The sequence below is a fragment of the Amphiprion ocellaris genome, chromosome 9 (genome assembly GCF_022539595.1).
Source record: "Amphiprion ocellaris isolate individual 3 ecotype Okinawa chromosome 9, ASM2253959v1, whole genome shotgun sequence".
Classification (NCBI taxonomy): Eukaryota; Metazoa; Chordata; class Actinopteri; family Pomacentridae; genus Amphiprion; species Amphiprion ocellaris.
This window is the reverse complement of record NC_072774.1, coordinates 35743536-35767292: the sequence shown is the minus strand read 5'-3', so window position 1 is coordinate 35767292 and position 23757 is coordinate 35743536. Positions and strand designations below refer to the sequence as shown.

Sequence of the window (23757 nt, the reverse complement as noted above, 5' to 3'; positions counted from 1 at the left end):
TTTTTCAAATTTGAAATTTCTATAGTAAATGTAGTGTTTGACTTGCTACACAAAAGAATATATCACGTTTTGGAGAATGTGTTGTTGGGGCACCACATATTCTCCAATGCACCTCTTGTACTTTAGGTCAGCTAATCACATAAATGATCTGAATGCCACTGAAATCAGTCCCGAATTGCACTTAAAGCTACTGGAGTGAAGCTTGAATGTATGTACACAGCAGGTTCTAATTTGGATGTCCCTGCTGACTAAGAACCAGTTATTTTCAACTGGTAAATGCATTCCGTGGTGTTTTCTAACAGTTTTTTCTATTAACTGCATTGTAGATATTTTTCGGTTATTTACATCAGCACTCCTTACAGTTAACGTCAAGGTCTTCAACAAGCAGAGGTAATTGCAATTTGTCAGTGAGACACCTAATATTATAACTGTGGACTGAAACAGCAAGGAAGGAGAGTGGTGTGTGTGTAAAGAGGCTAACACCAGCGTTGTCTTGGTTACTTAGTGTCTTTCAGCTGTGGAGGAGTATTGAGTGGTCCTTAACAGCTCTGTAAGGTTGCTCGGTCCCAAAGATTCTAAAACACCCTGCTGTCTTAACACTCATCACATCCCTGCCAAGCACCTTCACATAGGCTTTTTATTGAAGATGGAATATTAGCCATCCATAACCAGACGACTTAGGGAAAGTGATGGATAAATTTAGTTTAATAATTTGTGACAACAGAACAGGATGCTCTCATCCTGAATTGACAAGACAACTTGAGCAGCACAATTATGCCCATGTCATTATTTTTAAGCCACACATTGCCGTGTCAGTGCTACACACTGTGCTTTGGTCCAACTCCAGGCAGAGAACAGTTTATGGACATGTCAGTTTGGAGTTGTGTGAAACATTTTGACAGGTGTAAAATCAGGAAATATCAGGAAAATGAAGTAATGAAATGAAATATAAGTATGACATACATAATAACAAGCAATATGAGTGAGTAAGTAAGTAAACTTTATTTCTATAGCACTTTTCACAGAAAAGATTAACAAAGTGCTTCACAATAGAATGCAAAATGACAATAATAAAAACAACACATAAATACACATAACATGATACTAAAATACAGTCACCGACAATTCAGTCAACTAAAAGCTTATGTAAATAGTAGTATTTTCAGCTGACTTTTAAAAGAGTCGACTGAATCAGCCAGGCGGCTGTGGCTCAGGTGGTAGAGCGGGTCGTCCAATTCGGTTCGATTCCCTCTCTGTCCTAGTCATGTGCTGTTGTGTCCTTGGGCAAGACACTTTACCCACCTGGCCTCCAGTGCTGCTACTCACACTGGAGTATGAATGCATGTGAATGTTGGTGGTGGTCGGAGGGGCCGTAGGCGCAGATTGTCAGCCACGCTTCCGTCAGTCTGCCCCAGGGCAGCTGTGGCTACAAATGTAGTTTACCACCATCAGTGAGAATGTGTGAGTAAATGAATAATGGATCCATTGCTTTGAGTATGCCTTAATAGAAAAGCGCTATATAAATCTAATCCATTATTATTAGATATAAGGACCACGGTAAAGCATTCCACAAACGTGGAGCAACAGACTGGAATGCCAAATCACCTCCAGTTTTGTAGCGAGTTTCTGGTACCATCAAAAACTTTGATTCAGAAGATCTCAGTGACCGACGAGAAGTGTATGGAATTACACACGTGGACGTGGTACCCCTCAGTTAATGAAAGAAAAACCCACAATGGTCACAGAAATAATTTGAATCTGACAAAAGTAATAATAAATAAAAATTCTATGAAAATTAACCAATGAAAATCAGACATTGCTTTTGAACCGTGATTTAACAGAATTATTTTAAAAAATAAACTCATGAAACAGGTCTGGACAAAAATGATGGGACCCTTAACTTAATATTTTGTTGCACAACCTTTTGAGGCAATCACTGCAATCAAACCATTTGTGTAACTGTCAGTGAGACTTCTGCACCTCTCAGCAGGTATTCTGGTTTAATTTTTGTGGTTTAAGTTTTTACTCCGTCGAGGCTCTGCCTCCTTGGAGGAGGAATAACCTAAACAACAAAAATATCTCTTTTAATAACTTAATTATAACATTTTTGTTTATAAAAAAATTACATAAATAAAAATTGATATTCCTATAAAAAGAACAATCAAAATGACACCATTTATCAGACCCAGAAAAGATGAAAACAGAATGAATCTCTGGATTTTCAACTTTCTGAAGGTCCTTGAACTACTTATGCTGATTTTATGTGTCATACAGTGGAACAAACAACTAAATTCAGGCTTTAAGTCATCAAAATCACTTTTTCTATATGTCCCATTTTCCTTTTTTTAACATAAATTTTAAATTATAAACACATATATGTCTATTCATTGATTCAACTGTCAACCACAATTTTATTTGAATTGAAAAACTTCACTTATCGTGTCAGATATTGCTATTTGACAAAACTGCAATTAATTGCGATTAATTAAGTACAAAGCCTGTAATTTGCGATTTTCAGATACGGTGCGTTGTCGTACGGGAAAATCGCATCTAGTGGACACACGCCTTGAGAGAAGGTCACTTTTTGTTATATTTGTTTCTTTAATTTCAGCAGCACCCATTTGCTTTCAGACCCCTCACTTTTTTGTTGAAACCTACCCTCATCAAAAATAAAACAGACAGAACTCTGGAAATTCATTGTTTTCATTTACATTTGTTACAGTTTGGTTACCTTAGACAGCCGGGTTGTAACACCTAACATGATGTGAATTACACCCAGGGGTTTTCTCCCTCTACTGCCCCAAATACATCACCCACATTCACTTTCTCCCCTCCAGCAAATAGTCAAAGTCACCTTGACCAGGTACACAGAGGGGGAGGACTCATTCTATTCTGGTCCACAGAAATCTGGTACTCTCACAACCCTCTATAGCTATGAATAATGGCATATCAGTTTACTTGCTCTGTCTGATCTATCTCATGCAGCTGTTTTTCATTCACTGACTGTCTATTGGTCACAGCAGATCTGATAGGTCAAGTTTATTTACTGAAACTGATGTACAAGTTTCAGTAAGTGTAACTAAAGTACCCAGTGAAAGTGAAAATAAAAGTAGTTGACTGTAATGGCTGTGTAGCAGCAGCCACTTGACTGCGGAGCCATTCATGAGCATCACAGACCGCAAAAGACATAGTTTGTGTGCCTTAAGTTGACCGAGGTAACACACAAACCTCAAAGCTTTAACCTGAGCTGAAGGTAAAGTTTCAGTGTGTTGCCTCCAGCTGTTCTTATATTAGGAGTCCTTCCTCTGAGTTTATTAAATATGTGCAGCATCAGACTGCAGCAGGATTTTTCTGAATGTCTCCACAGACAGCTTTTAGGCACAGCAGTGACTTTAATAATTACTTATAATTCTAAATTAGATCAAATAAGATAAGCCTTTATTAATCCCACAGTGGGGGAATTCTCGTTGTTACAGCAGCAAAGATGGTGCAAACATTTAAGGAATGTTGTACAAAAATAAAAATAAATCAAATTACACATAAGTACTAGCATCTAGTACACATATCAATATTATTGCACAGATTTTTTTTGATGAATAGAAATACTGAATGTTAATATTGCACAGATTATTATCTATACTGCACAGGTTGTACATGAACAGAATAATAAAGATGTATCATATGCATTAGTACATGTAGAAAAACAGATATTGCACAGGATAACAAACAAGTACAAAATATTCATAATTTACAGAATGTGTTGCTATTGTACCAAAGAGAAGTGTGACAGTTTTTGATGTACTGGTCTACTGGGAGCAGTGCTGGTTGTAAAGTGGAAGGAAGGACCAGTGGTGTCTCCATCTGTCACATACTGTGGGTGAAGCAGCCTGTCACTGTGGGACATGTTCTCCAACACAGACAACAGTATAGCTATCATTCTCCTGTCTTTCACCACCTCCACCTGATCCAGAGGACATCCCAGGACAGAGCTGGACTTCTTCACCAGTTTGTTGAGTCTGTTCTTGTCTGCTGCGGAAATGCTGCTGCTCCTGCATACCACATAGAAGATGTCTGATGCCATGACAGAGTCAAAAAAGGACCTCAGATGCACTTTCTGCACTCTGAAAGACCCGTAAATTATTTAGATCAGTCAGGATCTAAAAGTAAGTCAAACTGTGTTCTTTACTTCACCCCAGACAAGTCACAGATTATCATCTGCAGTTATACCATTTGTTACACAGCTAAATCCTACCCAACCTACCTCAATATCTGTTTACAGTAAAAGTATGATATGTTTATTCAAGTCTTAATCTTTTTCTGTCTAATTCACTTTCTATCAGACAGATATTTCTGTTTCACAGCAGGACATATGCAGCAGTGACATCATTATATGTATGGACACCCCACAGAAAGTGGCTTCTCTAATACAGTAACCACTTAAATAAGGCAACTGACTAATAATGAAAACACATTTTCAATATTTAAATCATGAATAAACTCTATAAAGGATGTGTCTCTAATATACAGGTATTTTTAACAGTGTCCCAGGTTTATGATGTCTACAGTTCTAGTTTTTATTTTCCTGTAAACCAGAACATCTCTTCGCCTTGGCTGTTTTGAATAGCAGTCACCCAAACAGCCAAAAAGTATATCAGCATTTGAATTTTTAACTCCCATACTGACAGTTTTCAATAAGCCTATATAGCAGAATAGAATTACTGAATTGCAGATATGTCTTTTAGTTTTGGTATGCCACAACAAGAGTTTTAGTGGCCCGCCTTTCCATCCCTATTCATGACTTCATATCATGTTATACTGTCAAGTGACACAGAGACAGACACAGCAGCAAGGGCCTTGTGTAACTGTCAAAATAAAAGCTTAGGCTATTGCTTGATATTTTGACTATCGCAAAGATTTTCAAACATATGGATAAATGCAATAAACAGGAATCTGAAGCTATTTAATGCTTTTTTCATTGCCCCAAATTTCAAATGTGTTCTTTCACCAATATAGAGGCCCATATTTGCATAGACTGACTCAAAAAATTAGGACAAATTATAAAGCAAAATTCACTATTGTTAACTTTCCTAAATCTAATTTTGCTCTAAACTTTCTTAAATATTTTTTTGATTTTATTTCATTTTTATTTATTTATTTGCATCAATGAAATGTTTTCTTTATAGATTTATCTATTTATTTTTGTCCAACAGGATGTGTCACGTGACAGATTTTTCTCTCAAGGTGCAAGTCAAGCTGCATTGATCAGTGACAGGCTGGAGACCCAGGTGATTATTAGTGATTGAAACGGTCAAGAAGCTCAGCTGAAAGAGTTAATGCCCTGATCACGGTTTTTGCTCCTGATCTTCAGTAAGGAGCATCTGGACAAATCAACTCGGATTTGATATTTCTGTTTATAGTTTTGATATAATAGTGCTGTTACATACAGTATACCTACTTAAAATGGATTAAATCTGTCTGGACAGCTTGAGCAACTGCGGGTTAAAATGATATAATTTACCAATCTAAATGATTCAATCCATCATAATAACAAATCATGCTCAGCCCTCCATATATCTGATATTCGCTGTGATTTTTTTCAGTGCTACTGTCCTGTTAATACATGTTCGTCCCCAACAACAGTCACTGCTTGAGGTCTTCTGTTGAAAATGTTTCCGGTCCTGTCCCTCCTGCTCCCCGACATGCAGCCTCTACAGCCGTGTGCTCGCTGCGTCTCCGCTCCGCAGTTCGAGGCTGACGTTGATGAAGTGTGCCGCTAGTTTGATTCACTTTTGTTAAGATGGAGCCTCCGGACTTCGAAGCCACCAACTTCACCCTGGAGCCAGCGTCGTCCGCCTACCCGCTCTGTGAGGACTGGAGAGACGGCTCGGAGGGCTCCGTCTTTCACCTCGCCAACATCTTCTTCTTCTTGGGATTCATGGGCGGCAGCGGCTTCTACGGACTCCTCTATCTGTTCCCGCTCCTGACTCTGGGCTTCTTCTGCTTGTCCCTCTGGGCTTGGTCGGACCCCTGCAGCTCGGAGCCTTTCCTGTGGAGTCTCGCCCTCTCGGGGGTGTGTTTGGGACAAACCTTGCATGTTGCCTACAGGCTGAGGAGCGTCTCACTCAACAAGGACTTTCAGGAGCTTTACAACTGCATGTTTAAGAAACTCGGAGTATCACTGACGCATTTTTCGATGATAGTGGCCTCCAGTGACGGAGAAGTCCACACCATAGAGAAGAACCAGTGCCTCGCCATAGAGGGAAAAACCGCTATCGACAAGCTGTCAGTGCTGCTGTCTGGCAGGTACCTGCATGACCCTGATAAGATAAAATAAGATCTGCTTCATTCGTCCCAGAGGAAATTATTTTGCCAGAGTACAATAAACAATGGTTAGTGGAATACGCACAATTACACAGAGATTAGTAGTAAAATAGAAATAAAGAATACAAAGTACAAAATGCAAAGGAAAAAATACAAGTTTCTGAATGTTTGTGTGAAGTGTCTTAACTGTGTAAATTGTTTAACAAAAAAAGAATTATAATAATTTAGAAAAATAAACAAAAAATAAGGTAAAATAAGAAAAATAAAGTAGCACAAGTACAAGATGTAAACTGTATACTGTAAACTGCATACTAATACTAATAACAGAACAGATGAACTGAAAATGAAGTGAAGTGAAAGTAAACAGATGTATTGCACTTGAACAATGATAATACAGACTGTGAGTACAGTTATATTGCACAAAAGTTTGTTGATCGTATATCCCTTCTGCAGAAGGGGGAGGAATTGGACAGTCTGATTGCCTCAGATAGGAAGGACCTCCTGTGGCGTTCTGTGGTGCCTTAAGACAATCAACACATTTGCTTTGCTAAATACTAGAAGGTAAAACAGAATGAACAAAACTTCAAACACAATATGGCTGATTGTGTCGATTCAGGATTGATATAGAAATGCCTACAGTGGATATAAAAAGTCTACACACCCCTGTTCAAATGCCAGGCTTTTGTGACGTAAAAAAATGACACCAAGTTAAATAATTTCACAACTTTTTCCACTTTTAATGTGACCTATAACCTGTACAACACAATTGAAAAACAAACTGAAACCTTTAAAGGGGAAAAATAAAAAACTTAAAATAGCCTGGTTGCATAAATATGCACACCCTTAAACTAATACTTTGTTGCAGCACCTTTGGCTTTTATTACAGCACTCAGTCTTTTTGGGTAGGAGTCTATCAGCATGGCACATCTTGATGTGGCAATATTTGCCCACTCTTCTTTGCAAAACCGCTCCAAATCTGACAGATTGCGAGGGCATCTTCTGTGCACAACCCTCTTCAGATCACCCCACAGATGTTCAATCAGATTCAGGTCTGGACTCTGGCTGGGCCATTCCAAAACCTCAATCTTATTCTGGTGAAGCCATTCTTTTGTTGATTTGGATGTGTGCTTTGGGTCATTGTCGTGCTGAAAGATGAAGTTCCTCTTCATCTTCAGCTTTCTAACAGAAGCCCGAAGGTTTTGTGCCAACACTGACTGGTATTTGGAACTGTTCATAATTCCCTCCACCCTGACTAAGACCCCAGTTCCAGCTGAAGAAAAACAGCCCCAAAGCATGATGCTGCCACCACCATGCTTCACTGTAGGTATGGTGTTCTTTTGGTGATGAGCAGTGTTGTTTTTACGCCAAATATACGCCAATAATATATGCCATAATTCCAATATATTTGGAATTATGGCCAAAAAGTTCAACTTTGGTTTCATCGGACCATAACACATTTTCCCACATGCGTTTGGGAGATTTCAAATGTGTTTTTGCGAAATGAAGCCGGGCTTGGATGTTTTTCTTCGTAAGATAAGGCTTCCGTCTTGCCACCCTACCCCATAGTCCAGACATATGAAGAAGATGGGAGATTGTTGTCACATGTACTACACAGCCAGTACTTGCCAGAAATTCCTGCAGCTCCTTCAATGTTGCTGTCGGCCTCTTGGCAGCCTCCCTGACCAGTTTTCTTCTCGTCTTATCATCAATTTTGGACGGACGTCCTGTGCTCGGTAATGTCACTGTTGTGCCATATTTTCTCCACTTGATGATGACTGTCTTCACTGTATTCCATGGTATATTTAATTCCTTTGAAATTCTTTTGTACCCTTCACCTGCCTGATATCTTTGAACAATGAGATCCCTCTGATGCTTTGGAAGCTCTCTGCGGACCATGGCTTGTGCTGGAAGATGTGGCTACAAAAATGTCAGGAAAAGCCTACTAGAACAGCTGAACTTTATTTGGGGTGAATCAGAGGCACTTTAAATGGTGACAGGTGTGTGTTGACTCCAATTTAGCATGAGTTTGAATGTAATTGGTTAAATCTGAACACAGACACATCCCCAGTTATAAGAGGGTGTGTGCACACTTATGCAATCTCATTATCTCAGTTGTTTATTTTTACTTCATCTCCCTGGAAGGTTTCAGTTTGTTTTTCAGTTGCATTGTACAGGTTATAGGTCACATTAAAGGTGGAAAAAGTTGTGAAATTATTTATCTTGGTGTCATTTTTTTACGTCAGAAAAACCTGGCATTTGAACAGGGGTGTGTAGACTTTTTATATCCACTGTACATAGAACAAGAAGTCTCCGCTGTGAGTTAAGGTAGGTAAGAACTTCAACGCATTCAGAAGATTCATTGATGTTTCGGTTGCCCCAAATAATTCCAGTTTAACCTAACTGACGTGTTCTTCCACTAAAGCAATAATACAGACTGTCCACTCTTGGGCTTATTTCTTGACTGTTGCATAGTTACACAGCTCATGCACAGAAACTGCTGTTTTTCACAAATTTGCTTTGTGACAACTGCTTAACACATAGTAGAAGAGGAAATATTAATAACAGTCTGAACCTGAAACGTAGTAATAGTAATATAAAATATGAATGTACAAGTATTCAACAAATAAATCACAGAGTAGAATTAGTGTGGACAGTGCAAGAATGGAAACATGCAAATAGAGTAACAATAATTTTATAGTGAATTAGCAGTCATGGACATGTAAGCTAGATGAAAAGCATTACATTAGTCAGCGGTAGACTACAGATGGAAATGTCTGAAAGTTAGGAATGTTACAATGATCAAATGTAAGTTGACAGTAATGGGAGTAGATTGTGAAAGTTTTACAACTTTCATAGAAGGGGAAGAATTCTTTGTTGGATTGGCACATGAAGAAAGAACCTGCTCTTGTGTTGAATGGAAGGCTTAAAACTTGGATATACTTCCTTAATAGATGCATATTATTGTTGTACTTTCTAACCCAGTTGGAGGACACGTTCCAGACTTGTGCAGTAGATTGGAGTCTACTTAAAATGTCTTTGTGTAGCACTTGTGTAATCTTTCTTTTGTTTTGTGTAAAGAATCAGTCACAAAACATTTGCTCTATGGCTCCAGCCAGTCATTTATTCTGGTAACAAAGACTGATATCAAAAACATTAGATTTTTGACAAGAATTGAAAAAATAAGCAAAAAAAAAAAAAAAAAAATCAAAAGCAGTGCAAAGTGCAAAATCACTGATAAGCATTTCAGCAGCTGTTTTATGTCCTCTGCAAGACAGTATTGTTTCTGCCATTATGTTGTTTTCTGCTGTAAAGCTGATCCCTCCATTCTCTTACAGAATCCGTGTGACAGTCAATGGAGAGTTCCTGCATTACATCTACCCTTTCCAGTTTTTGGACTCACCTGAATGGGACTCTCTCAGACCATCAGAGGAGGGTGTATTTCAGGTTCATTTTAACTACTGTGCTGTGCAAATAGTATTTCAGGAATTAATGACATGATTGCTAATTCACTAAACTGGGTCAGGAGAGCTCAAGCTTTTCTGCTCGTACCCCCAACTTTAGGTCTATGAATCTTCATTAGACCAGAAATATCTAACTTGGCATTGTGGACAATGTATACATAAGGGCCAATTCATGCTTTCTATGCCAATGTGCGTAGACCAATGTTGACTTCAAAATGGGACTGTGGATGTGTAAGTGGTTCTCTTCATACTATTGTAAGTTGGTCACATTGCGTCCCATATCAAACACAGAAAAACATACGGGCCAGTTTTACAGGATATAGCAGCTACATACAGATTGGGCTGTAGTACCGGGTCACTAAGGTGTGCTGAGCACAGTGGGTGGGATGTCAGAGGATTTCCAGGGAATATAGAACTTACCATTATGTTAGGGCTCCACTGATGAAAAGCACATACAAATCGAAGCACCTCCAAAGTCCGATAATGCTCAAGTCAGCCAGTGATATTTTCAGAACCACATGCTGTTGCAACACAAAAATACAAAGTACAAAATAAAATAAATAGAATACTGCATCACATGAAATGCTTGTTCACAAAAATGGAGAAAAAATCATGAACTTTCCAAACCGATTGAGCAGGTATGACAAGCTGTACCACAAAAATAAAACCATTGCTTGATAGCCTAATCCAAGTAGAACAGAGCTTCAAAATGGTTGTCCAAAATAATTAAGAAAATATATCCATCCATTATCTATAGGTCTACACCACTTAATCCTCATTAAGGTCATGGGGGGCTGGAGTCAGGTCTATCACAGGGCTACACAGAGAGACAAGCCTACGGACAGTTTAAAATGACCAATTAACCTCTGCATGTTTTTGGACTGTGGGAGGAAGCCGGTGAAAATCCATGCATGCACAGGGAGAACATGCAGAAAGATCCCAGGCCCAGGCTGGGACGCAAACTGGGGCTCTACTAGCTGCAAGGCAACAGTGCTAATTGTTTATTTATTTAACCTTTACTTTACCAGGTAAGTTAGTTGAGAACTGGTTCTCATTTTCAATAACGACCTGCTAACCACCAAACCACTAGCATTTTCTAAACATTTTGTCAATACCATAAATAAGCTACTATATTTTTGTATCCAGGCAGATCACACAACATCATATTAGCTCAGCAGCATGATTGACACTGACATTGACACTGACAGACGAAAATAAGTAGTTGGAAGGAGGCTAATCTGCTGCATATTGAGAAGAGAAAACTCAGGCCCAAGATGGACCATTCACAGCAGCTGAGCATGAGTACCTGCAAAATACAGGAGTCTGCATGTTCTCCCTGTGCAAGCATGGCTTTTCTCCCTCAGTGGCAAATTTTCCTTAAAATCTTATAGATATTCACCAGTCAAATGAGTAATTGATAGCGTGTATTCAGTTTGGCCACATAAAGGCCAGCATGATTTTGATGATAACTCTCAGTGTTTAGGTGAAAATGTATCTGCAGTTTTCACATATATGCCAGTAGCCAAGAGAAGCCAACAACATACAAAATAAAGATGAAAAATTTTGTTTTTATGGGTATGTGGTTAAACTCATTACTTATTACTCATTTTCTAGAACTATAGCCCTTCTCTGCTATCAAACATTTGTCACAATGATCATGAGAAAAAGTAAAATTTTACACCAAAAGGCTCGCTCACATAAGCACATCTGATTACCAATAAATATATATCAAGACAAGATAATTTCCCACCAGAACAATCCTACTATCCCATCAGATCTATGTATTTGGTCATGGTTATATAATGCTGATGATGTAATGACCTCATGCAATGATAATTACCCAAGAATTTGCACAAAACTAGATGACAAGTCTCTTCCAAACCAGGGTTTAAGTCTATAAAGTAAGGTCTGATAATGAAAAACATATCCTAAAGAGAAATTATTTTATAGGTTATACTTTGAGAACCATTTTGAAACTTCAGAACTCTTTGATTAGGGTATATCTTGTGATACCTGCACATTCAGTTATGAAAATTAAAGGAAAATAACTTTTTCTCTATTTATTTTGGTGCCCCATTTGAATTTACAAGACAAATTCATTCTTGTGGTCACTGTGGAATCTGTTTGATAGGATCAAAATGGGTCCTCTTGCTTTGTGTTCATCTGAGAATAAACTTGGCCATCAAGGCCAATGTCACAAGCTAGAACATGTGCACAAATATATATATATATATATATATATATATATATATATATATATATATATATATATATATATATATATATATATATATATATAAAAGAACTACTTAAGAGTTTACCTTCAAGTATCTTTTTCATTAAGTATATGAATTCAATAAGTGTAATAGGTAAGGTAACAGTGCCCTCGCTAGCCTACTATGAAATTATCAAAGTTCATTTGAAATGACAAAAAAAAAAAAAATGTGCTGAAGGTCGGTCATCTCAGTAAGTATTTGATATTTACACACTATAATTTCATAAATACCTGTACGCATATTCATAATTTTTAAAAACTTTGGTGAACAAACTGCCTTCTACTACAGCCAGATATTTAAAATTTTGACACATCAGTCCAGAGCACCTGCTGCCATTTTTCTGCACCCTAGATTCTATGTTGTCTTGCATAGTTGAGTCACTTGGCCTTGTTTCCATGTCGGAGGTAATGCTTTTTGGCTGCAACTCTTCCATGAAGACCACTTCTGGCCAGACGTCTCCCGACAGTAGATGGGTGTACCTGGGTCCTTCTGCTTTCTGTTAGTTCTGAGCTGATGGCACTGCTGGATATCTTCGGATTTTGAAGAAAAATAAGCTTGATGTGTTTTTCATCTGCTGAACTAAGTTTCCTTGGTCAACCACTGTGTCTATGATCCTCAGTGTTGCCCATTTCTTTGTGCTTCTTCAAAAAAGCTTGAACAGCATATCTCGAAACCCCAGTCTGCTTTGAAATCTTTGTCTGGGAGAGGCCTTGCTGATGGAGTATAACTACCTTGTGCCTTGTTGCTGTGCTCAGTCATGCCATGGTGTATGACCTGTGATGTGAAACTGTCTTCCACGACCTCACCTTGGTAGCACAGTTTGGCTGTTCCTCACTCAGTATTAAGCCTCCTACACAGCTGTTTCAGTTTCAATTAATGATTGTGTTTCAATCTATGTGAAATTGGTGATCATTAGCACCTGTTGAGTATAATTGGTTGATCATACACCTGACTATAATCCTACAAAGTCCCTGACTTTATGCAAGTGTACCTATAAGAATTGATGCTGATTTGAAGGTAAAGGTTAGTAACAGTGAATATGGATTCGATTTAGATTTTTCTTTGTACGCTCACTTTGCATTTTGTAAATTGATAAAAAAATAAACAATTATTATGTTTTTGAAAGCATTCTTAATTTATAATTTTTTTTACACCTGCCTAATAATATTTTTTTTTACACCTGCCTAAAACCTTTGCACAGTTAAATGTATACAATTTATTAGACCACCTGTCATAAAACGAGAAAACACAAATATTTTATAAATCTGTCAAAAATTTGTTTCAAACTAAAAAATGTATTGTTCTTTACTTGGCAGTTAACAAACTGGAATGACTATATTGTCCTTATTCACATATTTTCACCTTTGCATTGTTTTTATGGACTTTTCAACATTGTCTTTTGTTATTGAGTTCCAAATAGTTTCTAGCTGTTTCCAGAGACTTGCTTTGGATGAAACTTTTGTGTGATCCATTTTTTAATTCAATAAATGCAATAGGATTCAAATCTGGACTTTGACTTGGCCAGTTATCAGTTTCAGTACTCCAGATTCTTTTTCTTGGTCCAGTCATCTCTGCACAGCTTTGAAGTATGATTGGTGTCATTGTCTTCTTGGTATATGAACCCACGTCCAATGAGGTTCAATCCAGAAGGAATTCGATGATGCACCAAGATATTGTGGTAGACCTTTCTGTTCATGATACCATCAATTTTAACTAATTGGCCCATCCTGTTTCCACAAATGGAACTCCATGCCATGATGAAATCTCCATCGTGTTTCACTGTGAGTACAATGAATCTAGCTCCTCCAGCTTTTCTGGACAACGATGCTGACCGAAGAGTTCAAAATTGGACTCTTTAGTCCAGAATATCTTCTTCCAGTCATCTCCATTCCAGTATTTGTGCTCCCTGCCAAAATTTAGGCATTTTTGGTTGTTTGCAGGCCTCAATAATGACTTCTTAGCAGTTACTCTTCCCTTTGAGACTTGTTCCTTCAGTTGTCTGCTCATGTTCATTCTGGAGACTTTCTCACATTCTGATCTAGAAGCATTAATCTCTGAAGATCACCAGTGGTCTTCCTTCTGTCTCTGGTACTTCACATCTTCAGGTGACATCTGCTTCAGTTAACGTTCGTTTTCAGCCTCTTCCTTGGCACATTTTCTAAATACCAGTCTCTGCAATGGAGTCCAAGACAGACTTGACCACAGTGACATTTTATGTCTTGCCTATTTGTCTCAAAGACCATTCAGCATAATGAAGTGCTTTAATTCAGATTCTGTCTTTCTCAGTGAGTTCCCTACACTTCACAATTTTAAACAGGAGTGAGGAATTTCAAAGTGAATACACATTTTTATACCCAAATTTGAGCCAGGAGACTGGAATTCTCTGAGAAATCAAAAATTAATCAGAATTACATACAACCACTAAAAGAAAATGTTATGTTCAAGCAAATAACTGTAATTTGGCATCTCAATCAATAAATAATAATGTGCTTTATTTTTTTCTGCTTTTTTGTAAAACTAAGTTTGAAAATTGATGGATAACATCAATAATTGTATTTTAACGTTAAAGATATCATTTTGATGAAAAAGCTGGCACATACTGGCGGATTAGCCATTACAGAAATGGTCAACCACCAGCTGTACTGCTCATTTAGGGCAGTGGTAATAAACACCTAGGCGGTGGTCTAAAAAATTTAGTAAGCACTGTATATACAGTCATGGAAAAAAAAAAATATTAGACCATCCTTGTTTTTTTCAGTTTCTTGTTCATTTCAATGCCTAGTACAACTAAAGGTATTTTACCTGAAGAATACAATGAACATGACAAAAAATGTAGCTGATTCCATAATACCTTATGTTCTATTTGAAATGCTTCAGCTTCACTGTATTCCCAGGGTTTATAAGAGGCCACTTCATGTCATCAGCAGCACATGCAAAGGCCTAGAGTGGTTTCCTGCTGACATTCAAGCCGTAACACAACTCAGAAGTTGTCAGCTCTCACATAATGCCTAAAACTGAAGAACTATGTGAAGCCACAAAGGCAGCCATCTTGGCACTGCTGGAGATTGGCATGAGTGTGAGACAGGTAGCGAATAAACTGAAGATCTCCAAGACAGCTGTTCATTACACCAAGAAAAAACAAGCCCAACATGGTACTACCAAAATGCTAGCTGGTCGTAGCAGGAAACATCTTTCTACTCCATGAGATGACCATGCACTCATCCGTTCCTGTGTCAGGAATCGTCGTCAAACCTCCAGGAACCTTAAAAATGAGTGGGCATTGTGGAGAAATGGGACTTGTTCGGCAAGGACAGTTGGAAACCAGCTTCTTGAAGCTGGTCTGAAATCACACAGGACATGGAAGAAGCCCTTCATCAATGAAAGGCAGAGGAAAGCCGGTTCTCTTTGCTGGGATCACAAGGATTGGACTGTTGATGATTGAGCTAAGGTTCTCTTCAGCGGTGAATTCAATTTCCAGTTGATGCCCACTCCAGCCAACTTACTGGTTAGAAAGAAGCCTGGAGAAGCCTACAAACCAGACTGTCTGCCCCTACAGTAAAACATTGGGGTGGATCAGTGACCATCTGGGGTTGTTTCAGTCTGGGTGGAACAGGGCAAATGAACCAGGTCATGTTTAGGGCTACTCTTGAAAACAGTCTTCTTCCATCAGCTGGAAAACTCTTTCCTGCTTCCAATGACTGGATTTTCCAACAAGGCAATGCCCCTTACCACACGGCAAGATCAGTTAAAGCCTGGATGGAGAACCGGAACATTGGAACCATGCCTTGGCCTGGTCAAACACCTGATCTAAATCCAATTGAAAACCTGTGGAAAATCATTAAATGCAAAACAAAAACAAAATAAAGAAAATTTGTTTGAATTTGTGCAGCAGGAATGGGCAGCTGTGACAGCAGAACAATGTCAGACGCTGATGGAGAGCAGCCAAGATGCAGGCTGTAGTCATCAGAAACAATGGTTATGCAATCACGTAAACTCCTGTGTGTATCATGTGACTGAAACACACAGAAAAGAAAACATGGAATCCCTAAAAGTACTGTTTTTGGCAGTACAATGCCATAGCTATTGATGTAAAAACTGAAGTAATTTTGGTTATTATCAAGAAACCATAGAAAATGGCTAGATATCAGCTCTTAAATTGAACTCTTATGAGCTATTTTTGTTGTTATCTTTATATCTGTCCAAACAAATGTACCTTTAGCTGTAGCAGGCATTACAATGATCAAGAAATTGAAGAAAACTAGGGTGGTCTTATCATTTTTCCATGACTGTGTATTGATTAAAATTGCATTTTTATTGTATAATGTCAGAGCCAAAATGTCGCTGTCCAACATTTGTGGACCTAACTGTAGCTGTCACACACACAAAAAATGGAAACAAATCAAGTTGATGACTGTCATTCTTAGTATTGTTCAACAGTTTGTTCAGTTAGATTAGTGAGCTGTCATAACAGAACTATTCGTCTAAATTATAACTTATCTGTTTTTTCTACACAGGTGACCCTGTGTGCTGATAACCCATGCCGATATGTGGCGTGGAGAAGGAAGAAACTGTACCTGCTTTTCGCTAAGCATCGCTACATAGCCAAGATCTTTGCCTTGGTGGTGCGCAATGACATAGCAGAAAAGCTGTACTCACTCAGTGACAAGGCTTTGGACAGATCTGGGCACCGCTATGATCTCCGCTTACCAAGTTACTGTCACATGCCTGGACCGAATTAGAAAAGACATATGACCTCCTGCAAGTACCAGTGTAGGGTGTAAGGTTTCCTAAACACACTCATACACTCTCCCAGGCCTTAAACACCAAGGACTGACTCACTGCATATAGGAATGAGTGTTGGTAAGTCAGGGCAAAAGAGCATTATCTAAAATCCTTTCTAGTGTTGACAGAATACAATGTGTTTGGTCTGCTATTCACTTAAAATAAAATAATGGTTTAAAGGAAATTTCTGTATCACAGAAAGAAGAGTTGAACTCTCCTCACCTTACTAAAAGTGAAAAAGGATCCAGCACTAAATAGTAACATATCGTCTAAGCACTCTGACAGAGTAAAAAGCAATAATGCCAACTAGTTCGTTAGTCCCTAGTCAGTTTCTTAATTTTATTTTCTCTGGTTGAAATTATATGCAAAAGCAGAACATAAGCAACTCAGACCTTTACTGCTCCACAAAGAGCCATCTGCAAATGCCATTCTGTCATGCAGCAGTGAAATAGAATATAATGCTTTGACTGAAGAGCTGTTTTGTCTCTGAGCGTTCTGACCTGACTGCTGAGTTAAATAGCTGTCCAAATGTTGTGTGTACTTGCACTATGCATTTAAAGGATATAAATCTTACGCATTATGGGGAGCCTCCTCTCTCTTGGACACAGAACGCCAGTCCCCATAGTGTAAATACTGTCATTTTTAGGTGAAGACTCAGTTTAATGTTGTTGTGAACCTTAGGGTTTGGTTTAGTCTTCAGAAAATTTATATAAATCAATGTAATGTACTTTGAAGTAATGAAAACAACTGTGTCAAAATGATTTTATGTTGATGACACTTAAGATCATGCTGTTAGACTGACCCTGAGGGCAAAGGATTATATTTATGAACTTAATATTTAGAACACCATTCATTTTTACTTTAAGTGGTGAGTTAGCTGAATGTATCGTACCTAATGAATGTAGAAAGGAAAGTAAATATGTGGCTGTGAGTGTCTTAACCTTCTAAAACTGCATGATGTAGAGACTTAGTGTTAATTTGATATATTGTTGTGAATATTCTATATGTCTGTTTTACTTCAGAAATAAATTATACTTTATTTTACTGTGTAAATGTGATGCATGAACAGTAGTGCAAATAATATACAGAGTGGCTATGTAGAATACAGTATACAGAAACTGACCAAGAAATTAACAGCAATTAAACACATTTTCAGTCATCGTCTGAGGATTGCATTCACCGGTTGCCATGGAGATAGGCCTATCTCAGTACATGGGCCTTGAGTTAAGTTTATTTTATCAAAATAACATATAAGAAATGAGTCATTGCATCAATGGTCCATTAAATTGAAACACAACAACAAAACTGTAAAAGAGTTAGCCCTTAAAAAGTGTTAATTTGACAATATAAATACTAAAAATGTGCAATTTTTCTGTTAGCTCTCAGACAAGCATTCTGTTTAAAATAAATCTCAACTTTGAATTATTTTGATTGATTAAAGAATGCAAGGAATATGAAAGAGTTCTATGTATGTGTTTGCATTCCTGGGGCAGCATTGTGATTCAGTGGCTAGCTGTCGTCTCACAGCTAGGTTTTGAATCTTGGCCGGGGTCTTTCTTTGTAGAGTTTACATGTCCTCCTTGTGCCCAAGTGGGTTTTTAGCCAGGTGCTCAGGCTTCCTGTCACAGTCTAAAGGCATTCTTAGACTAATTGGTGATTCTAAATTGTCCATTGGTGACAGTGTGCATTGTCTGTCTCTCTGTGTTGGTCCTGTGATGGACTGGTGACCTGTACCCTGTAAACCCTGGTGTACTCCGCCTTTGTCCTGAGTTAGCTGGGATAAGCTCCAGCTCCCCCATGACTTTCCAGAGGATGAAGTGGTGTGCAGGTAGTGGATGGATGAATAGATGTTTGCATTCCTGCACTAGGATACTGGCATTTTTATCAAAAATGATTAAAACAAAGAAGTTGTCTTTGGACAGCATAACAACATATTCTTGTGGTGAGAAAGTCATGACCAAGAAAGATCCCAGGCCCAGACCAGGGTGCAAACCGGGGATCTTCTTGTTACGCGGGGGGAGCTGGGGAACCCAAGCGCAGACTCACAGAAACTGACAGACAAAATGAATAACTGAAAGAGATTTATTTTTACAAAACAACTAATCAATACGGGAACACAGAACTGAACTGGGGGGGGGGGAGAACCAAACCAAAACTAATAAACTCTAACAACTAACTCCATGAATAAAAACGGAAATCTACAAACTGAACCGACTTAACAAAACTAAGCTAAAGAGGGATACTCACAAAATGGGGAAACTGATAACCGAGGGGAAAACAGACTAAACCAAACTACGAACAAACACTATGAATTTGAGAACTGAAGATCACTAAACTAGAACAAACAAAACTAAGCAAAGGAGGGGTACTTACAACATGGGGGAACTGAATAGAAGGGGTAGGGAAGCTGGCTCAAGAAATCTGGGGTGAAACGGAGACGAGACTAAAGCTGCTGGCTGGGGATCAAAACAGGGATAGCGGGAATCCTAAAAGAGGAACTGAGTCCAGGGTGAGGGAAATCCAATGGTGGTGAAAACAGAGTCCAAAAGTCGAGTGCAAAAACAGAGTCCAAAAACAGAGGGCATGTGGGTCGATGATCCGGCAGGGAGTGAATGAACGGGCAGAGCTTAAATAGGTGGAGGTGAGGTGGAGAACAGGTGAATGGTGTGAACTGATTGCTGCAGCTGGAACTCATTGAAGCAATCAGCAAGACAGAATGCAGGCAGGTGAAGCAGGTGAAGCAGGAGGGTGAGAGACAGGGAGAGAGAGAGACACATGAGGGAGAAGTGACAGACAGACAGAGGGAGCCAAAGAGAGACAGGTCAACACAGAAACAAATCATGACAGGGGAGAAAGGAGGAAAAAGAGGAAAAAGGGAAAGAAGGGCAGGGGCTAGAGCCGGATCCTAACAGTACCCCCCCCTCTACGTGCGCCTCCTGGCGCACGAAAAACCGAACAAGGAGCTGGTCACTGAAGAGGAGGGGGTCCAGAAACAAAATCCAAGAAGCACAGGGCGGGCGGAGGGGGTCTGGACGGAGGGACAGAAACAAAAATCCAAGAGGAGTCGGGTGGGTGGAGGGGGAACAGGACGGAGGGACAGAGACGGAAGTCCAAGAGGAGTTGGGTGGGCGGAGGGGGTCAGGACGGAGGGACAAAACAAAGTGTCCAGATCAGTCTGGGGCAGCACTGAGGCTGCAAAACAAAGTTCAAAAACAAAAACAGACCAGAGAATAGTTCAAAGGCTGGTCAAACACAAAACAAAAAATTCAAAGGCTGAAGGACGGCCCGGGTGCTGGACGGGCAGACGAGGCCGTTCTGGAGGACGGCCCGGGTGCTGGACGGGCAGACGAGGCCGTTCTGGAGGACGGCCCGGGTGCTGGGCGGGCAGACGAGGCCGTTCCGGAGGACGGCCCGGGTGCCACTCTGGAGGCCGGCGACGAAGGCGGCGAAGCCACTCGGGAGGCCGGCGACGGAGGCGGCGAAGCCACTCGGGAGGCGGCGAAGCCACTCGGGAGGCCGGCGAAGCCACTCGGGAGGCCGGCGACGGAGGAGGCGAAGCCACTCGGGAGGCCAGCGACGGAGCCACTCGGGAGGCCGGCGACAGAGGCGACGGAGCCACTCTGGAGGCCGGCAACGGAGCCACTCTGGAGGCCAGCGACGGAGGCGACGGAGCCACTCTGGAGGCCGGCGACGGAGCCACTCTGGAGGCCGGCGGCGGAGCCACTCTGGAGGCCGGCGGCGGAGCCACTCTGGAGGCCGGCGGCGGAGCCACTCTGGAGGCCGACGGCGGAGCCACTCTGGAGGCCGACGGCGGAGCCACTCTGGAGGCCGACGGCGGAGCCACTCTGGAGGCCGACGGCGGAGCCACTCTGGAGGCCGACGGCGGAGCCACTCTGGAGGCCGACGGCGGAGCCACTCTAGAGGCCGGCGACGGCGCCACTCTGGAGGCCGGCGACGGAGGACATGGAACCAATCTGGAGGCCGGCGACGGAGGACATGGAACCAATCTGGAGGCCGGCGACGGAGGACACGGAACCACTCTGGAGGCCGGCGACGGAGGACACGGAACCACTCTGGAGGCCGGCGACGGAGGACACGGAACCACTCTGGAGGCCGGCGACGGAGGACACGGAACCACTCTGGAGGCCGGCGATGAAACCACTCTGTAATCCGGCGACAGAGGAGGCGAAACCAGTCTGGAGGCCGGCGACGAAGGACACGGAACCACTCTGGAGGCCGGCAACGAAACCACTCTGGAGGCCGACGACGGAGGAGGCGGAACCCCTCGGGAGGCCAGCGGCGGACGAGACGGGGACCCTCGGGAGGCTGGCAGCGGCGGACAAGACGGGGACCCTCGGGAGGCCGGCAGCGGCGGACAAGACGGGGACCCTCGGGAGGCCAGCAGCGGCGGACGAGACGGGGACCCTCGGGAGGCCGGCAGCGGCGGACAAGACGGGGACCCTCGGGAGGCCGGCAGCGGCGGGGACCCTTGGGAGGCCGGCAGCGGCGGACGAGACGGGGACCCTCGGGAGGCCGGCAGCGGCGGACGAGACGGGGACCCTCGGGAGGCCGGCAGCGGCGGACAAGACGGGGACCCTCGGGAGGCCGGCAGCGGCGGGGACCCTTGGGAGGCCGGCAGCGGCGGACGAGACGGGGACCCTCGGGAGGCCGGCAGCGGCGGACGAGACGGGGACCCTCGGGAGGCCGGCAGCGGCGGACAAGACGGGGACCCTCGGGAGGCCGGCAGCGGCGGGGACCCTTGGGAGGCCGGCAGCGGCGGACGAGACGGGGACCCTCGGGAGGCCGGCAGCGGCGGACGAGACCGGGACCCTCGGGAGGCCGGCAGCGGCGGACAAGACGGGAACCCTCGGGAGGCCGGCAGCGGCGGGGACCCTTGGGAGGCCGGCAGCGGCGGACGAGATGGGGACCCTCGGGAGGCCGGCAGCGGCGGACGAGACGAAGGCGGAACCCCTCTGGAGGCCGGGCTGGGGACCGACGAAGGCGGGACCCCTCTGGAGGCCGGGCTGGGGACCGACGAAGGCAGGACCCCTCCGGAGGCTCGGGAGCAGGGGTGGCCACTGCAGACGGAGACTCGGGAGCAGGGGTGGCCACTGCAGACGGAGACTCGGGAGCGGGGGTGGCCACTGCTGACGGAGACTCAGGAACAGGGGTGGCCACTGCAGATGAAGACTCAGAAGCAGGGGGTTTATCAATGGACACTGGCACAGACTTTTGGCCGGAGGGTTGGTCAGCAGACTGAGGCTGAACAGTCTCTTGACTGGAGGATCCGTTGGCTGACATGGGCTCAACAGTCTCTGGGCCGGGGATGCTGTCAGCTGACACGGGCTCAACAGTCTCTCGGCCCGGGGATTGGTCAGCTGACCCTGGCTCAACAGTCTCTCGGCCAGGGGATTGGTCAGCTGACCCGGGCTCTACAGTCTCTCGGCCAGGGGATTGGTCAGCTGACCCGGGCTCAACAATCTCTCGGCCAGGGGATTGGTCAGCTGACCCGGGCTGTTTTGAGACGGAGTCGACAGCGTCGACCCGCTCGGGAACTGAGGCGGAGTCGACAGCGTCGACCCGCTCGGGAACTGAGGCGGCGTCGACAGCGTCGACCCGCTCGAGAACTGAGGCGGCGTCGACAGCGTCGACCCGCTCGGGAACTGAGGCGGCGTCGACAGCGTCGACCCGCTCGGGAACTGAGGCGGCGTCGACAGCGTCGACCCGCTCGGGAACTGAGGCGGCGTCGACAGCGTCGACCCGCTCGGGAACTGAGGCGGAGGCGGCGTCGACAGCGTCGACCCGCTCGGGAACTGAGGCGGAGGCGGCGTCGACAGCGTCGACCCGCTCGGGAACTGAGGCGGAGGCGGCGTCGACAGCGTCGACCCGCTCGGGAACTGAGGCGGAGGCGGCGTCGACAGCGTCGACCCGCTCGGGAACTGAGGCGGCGTCGACCCGCTCGGGAACTGAGGCGGAGGCGGCGTCGACAGCGTCGACCCGCTCGGAGACGGAGGCGAGTGAGGCGGCGTCGACAGCGTCGACCCCCTCGGAGACGGAGGCGAGTGAGGCGGCGTCGACAGCGTCGACCCCCTCGGAGACGGAGGCGAGTGAGGCGGCGTCGACAGCGTCGACCCCCTCGGAGACGGAGGCGAGTGAGGCGGCGTCGACAGCGTCGACCCCCTCGGAGACGGAGGCGAGTGAGGCGGCGTCGACAGCGTCGACCCCCTCGGAGACGGAGGCGAGTGAGGCGGCGTCGACAGCGTCGACCCCCTCGGAGACGGAGGCGAGTGAGGCGGCGTCGACAGCGTCGACCCCCTCGGAGACGGAGGCGAGTGAGGCGGCGTCGACAGCGTCGACCCCCTCGGAAACTGAGGCGAGTGAGGCGGCGTCGACAGCGTCGACCCCCTCGGAGACGGAGGCGAGTGAGGCGGCGTCGACAGCGTCGACCCCCTCGGAGACGGAGGCGAGTGAGGCGGCGTCGACAGCGTCGACCCCCTCGGAGACGGAGGCGAGTGAGGCGGCGTCGACAGCGTCGACCCCCTCGGAGACGGAGGCGAGTGAGGCGGCATCGACAGCGTCGACCCCCTCGGAGACGGGTGAGGCGGCGTCGTCGACCCCCTCGGAGACGGGTGAGGCGGCGTCGTCGACCCCCTCGGAGACGGGTGAGGCGGCGTCGTCGACCCCCTCGGAGACGGGTGAGGCGGCGTCGTCGACCCCCTCGGAGACGGAAATGGGTGAGGCGGCGTCGTCGACCCCCTCGGAGACGGAGACGGGTGAGGCGGCGTCGTCGACCCCCTCGGAGACGGAGACGGGTGAGGCGGCGTCGTCGACCCCCTCGGAGACGGAGACGGGTGAGGCGGCGTCGTCGACCCCCTCGGAGACGGAGACGGGTGAGGCGGCGTCGTCGACCCCCTCGG

General features: G+C 44.1%; 1 protein-coding gene across 1 annotated transcript; it reads left to right on the top strand.

Annotated features, from left to right (window-relative positions):
* The first annotated feature begins 5414 nt into the window (after positions 1-5414).
* popdc3 (popeye domain containing 3) lies at positions 5415-18302 on the top strand. Its single transcript, XM_023299645.3, has 3 exons — positions 5415-6303; positions 9657-9765; positions 16573-18302. Exons 1-3 carry the CDS (start codon positions 5798-5800, stop codon positions 16795-16797), a joined length of 840 nt encoding a protein of 279 aa, XP_023155413.1. The 5' UTR covers positions 5415-5797; the 3' UTR covers positions 16798-18302.
* Positions 18303-23757: the final 5455 nt, after the last annotated feature.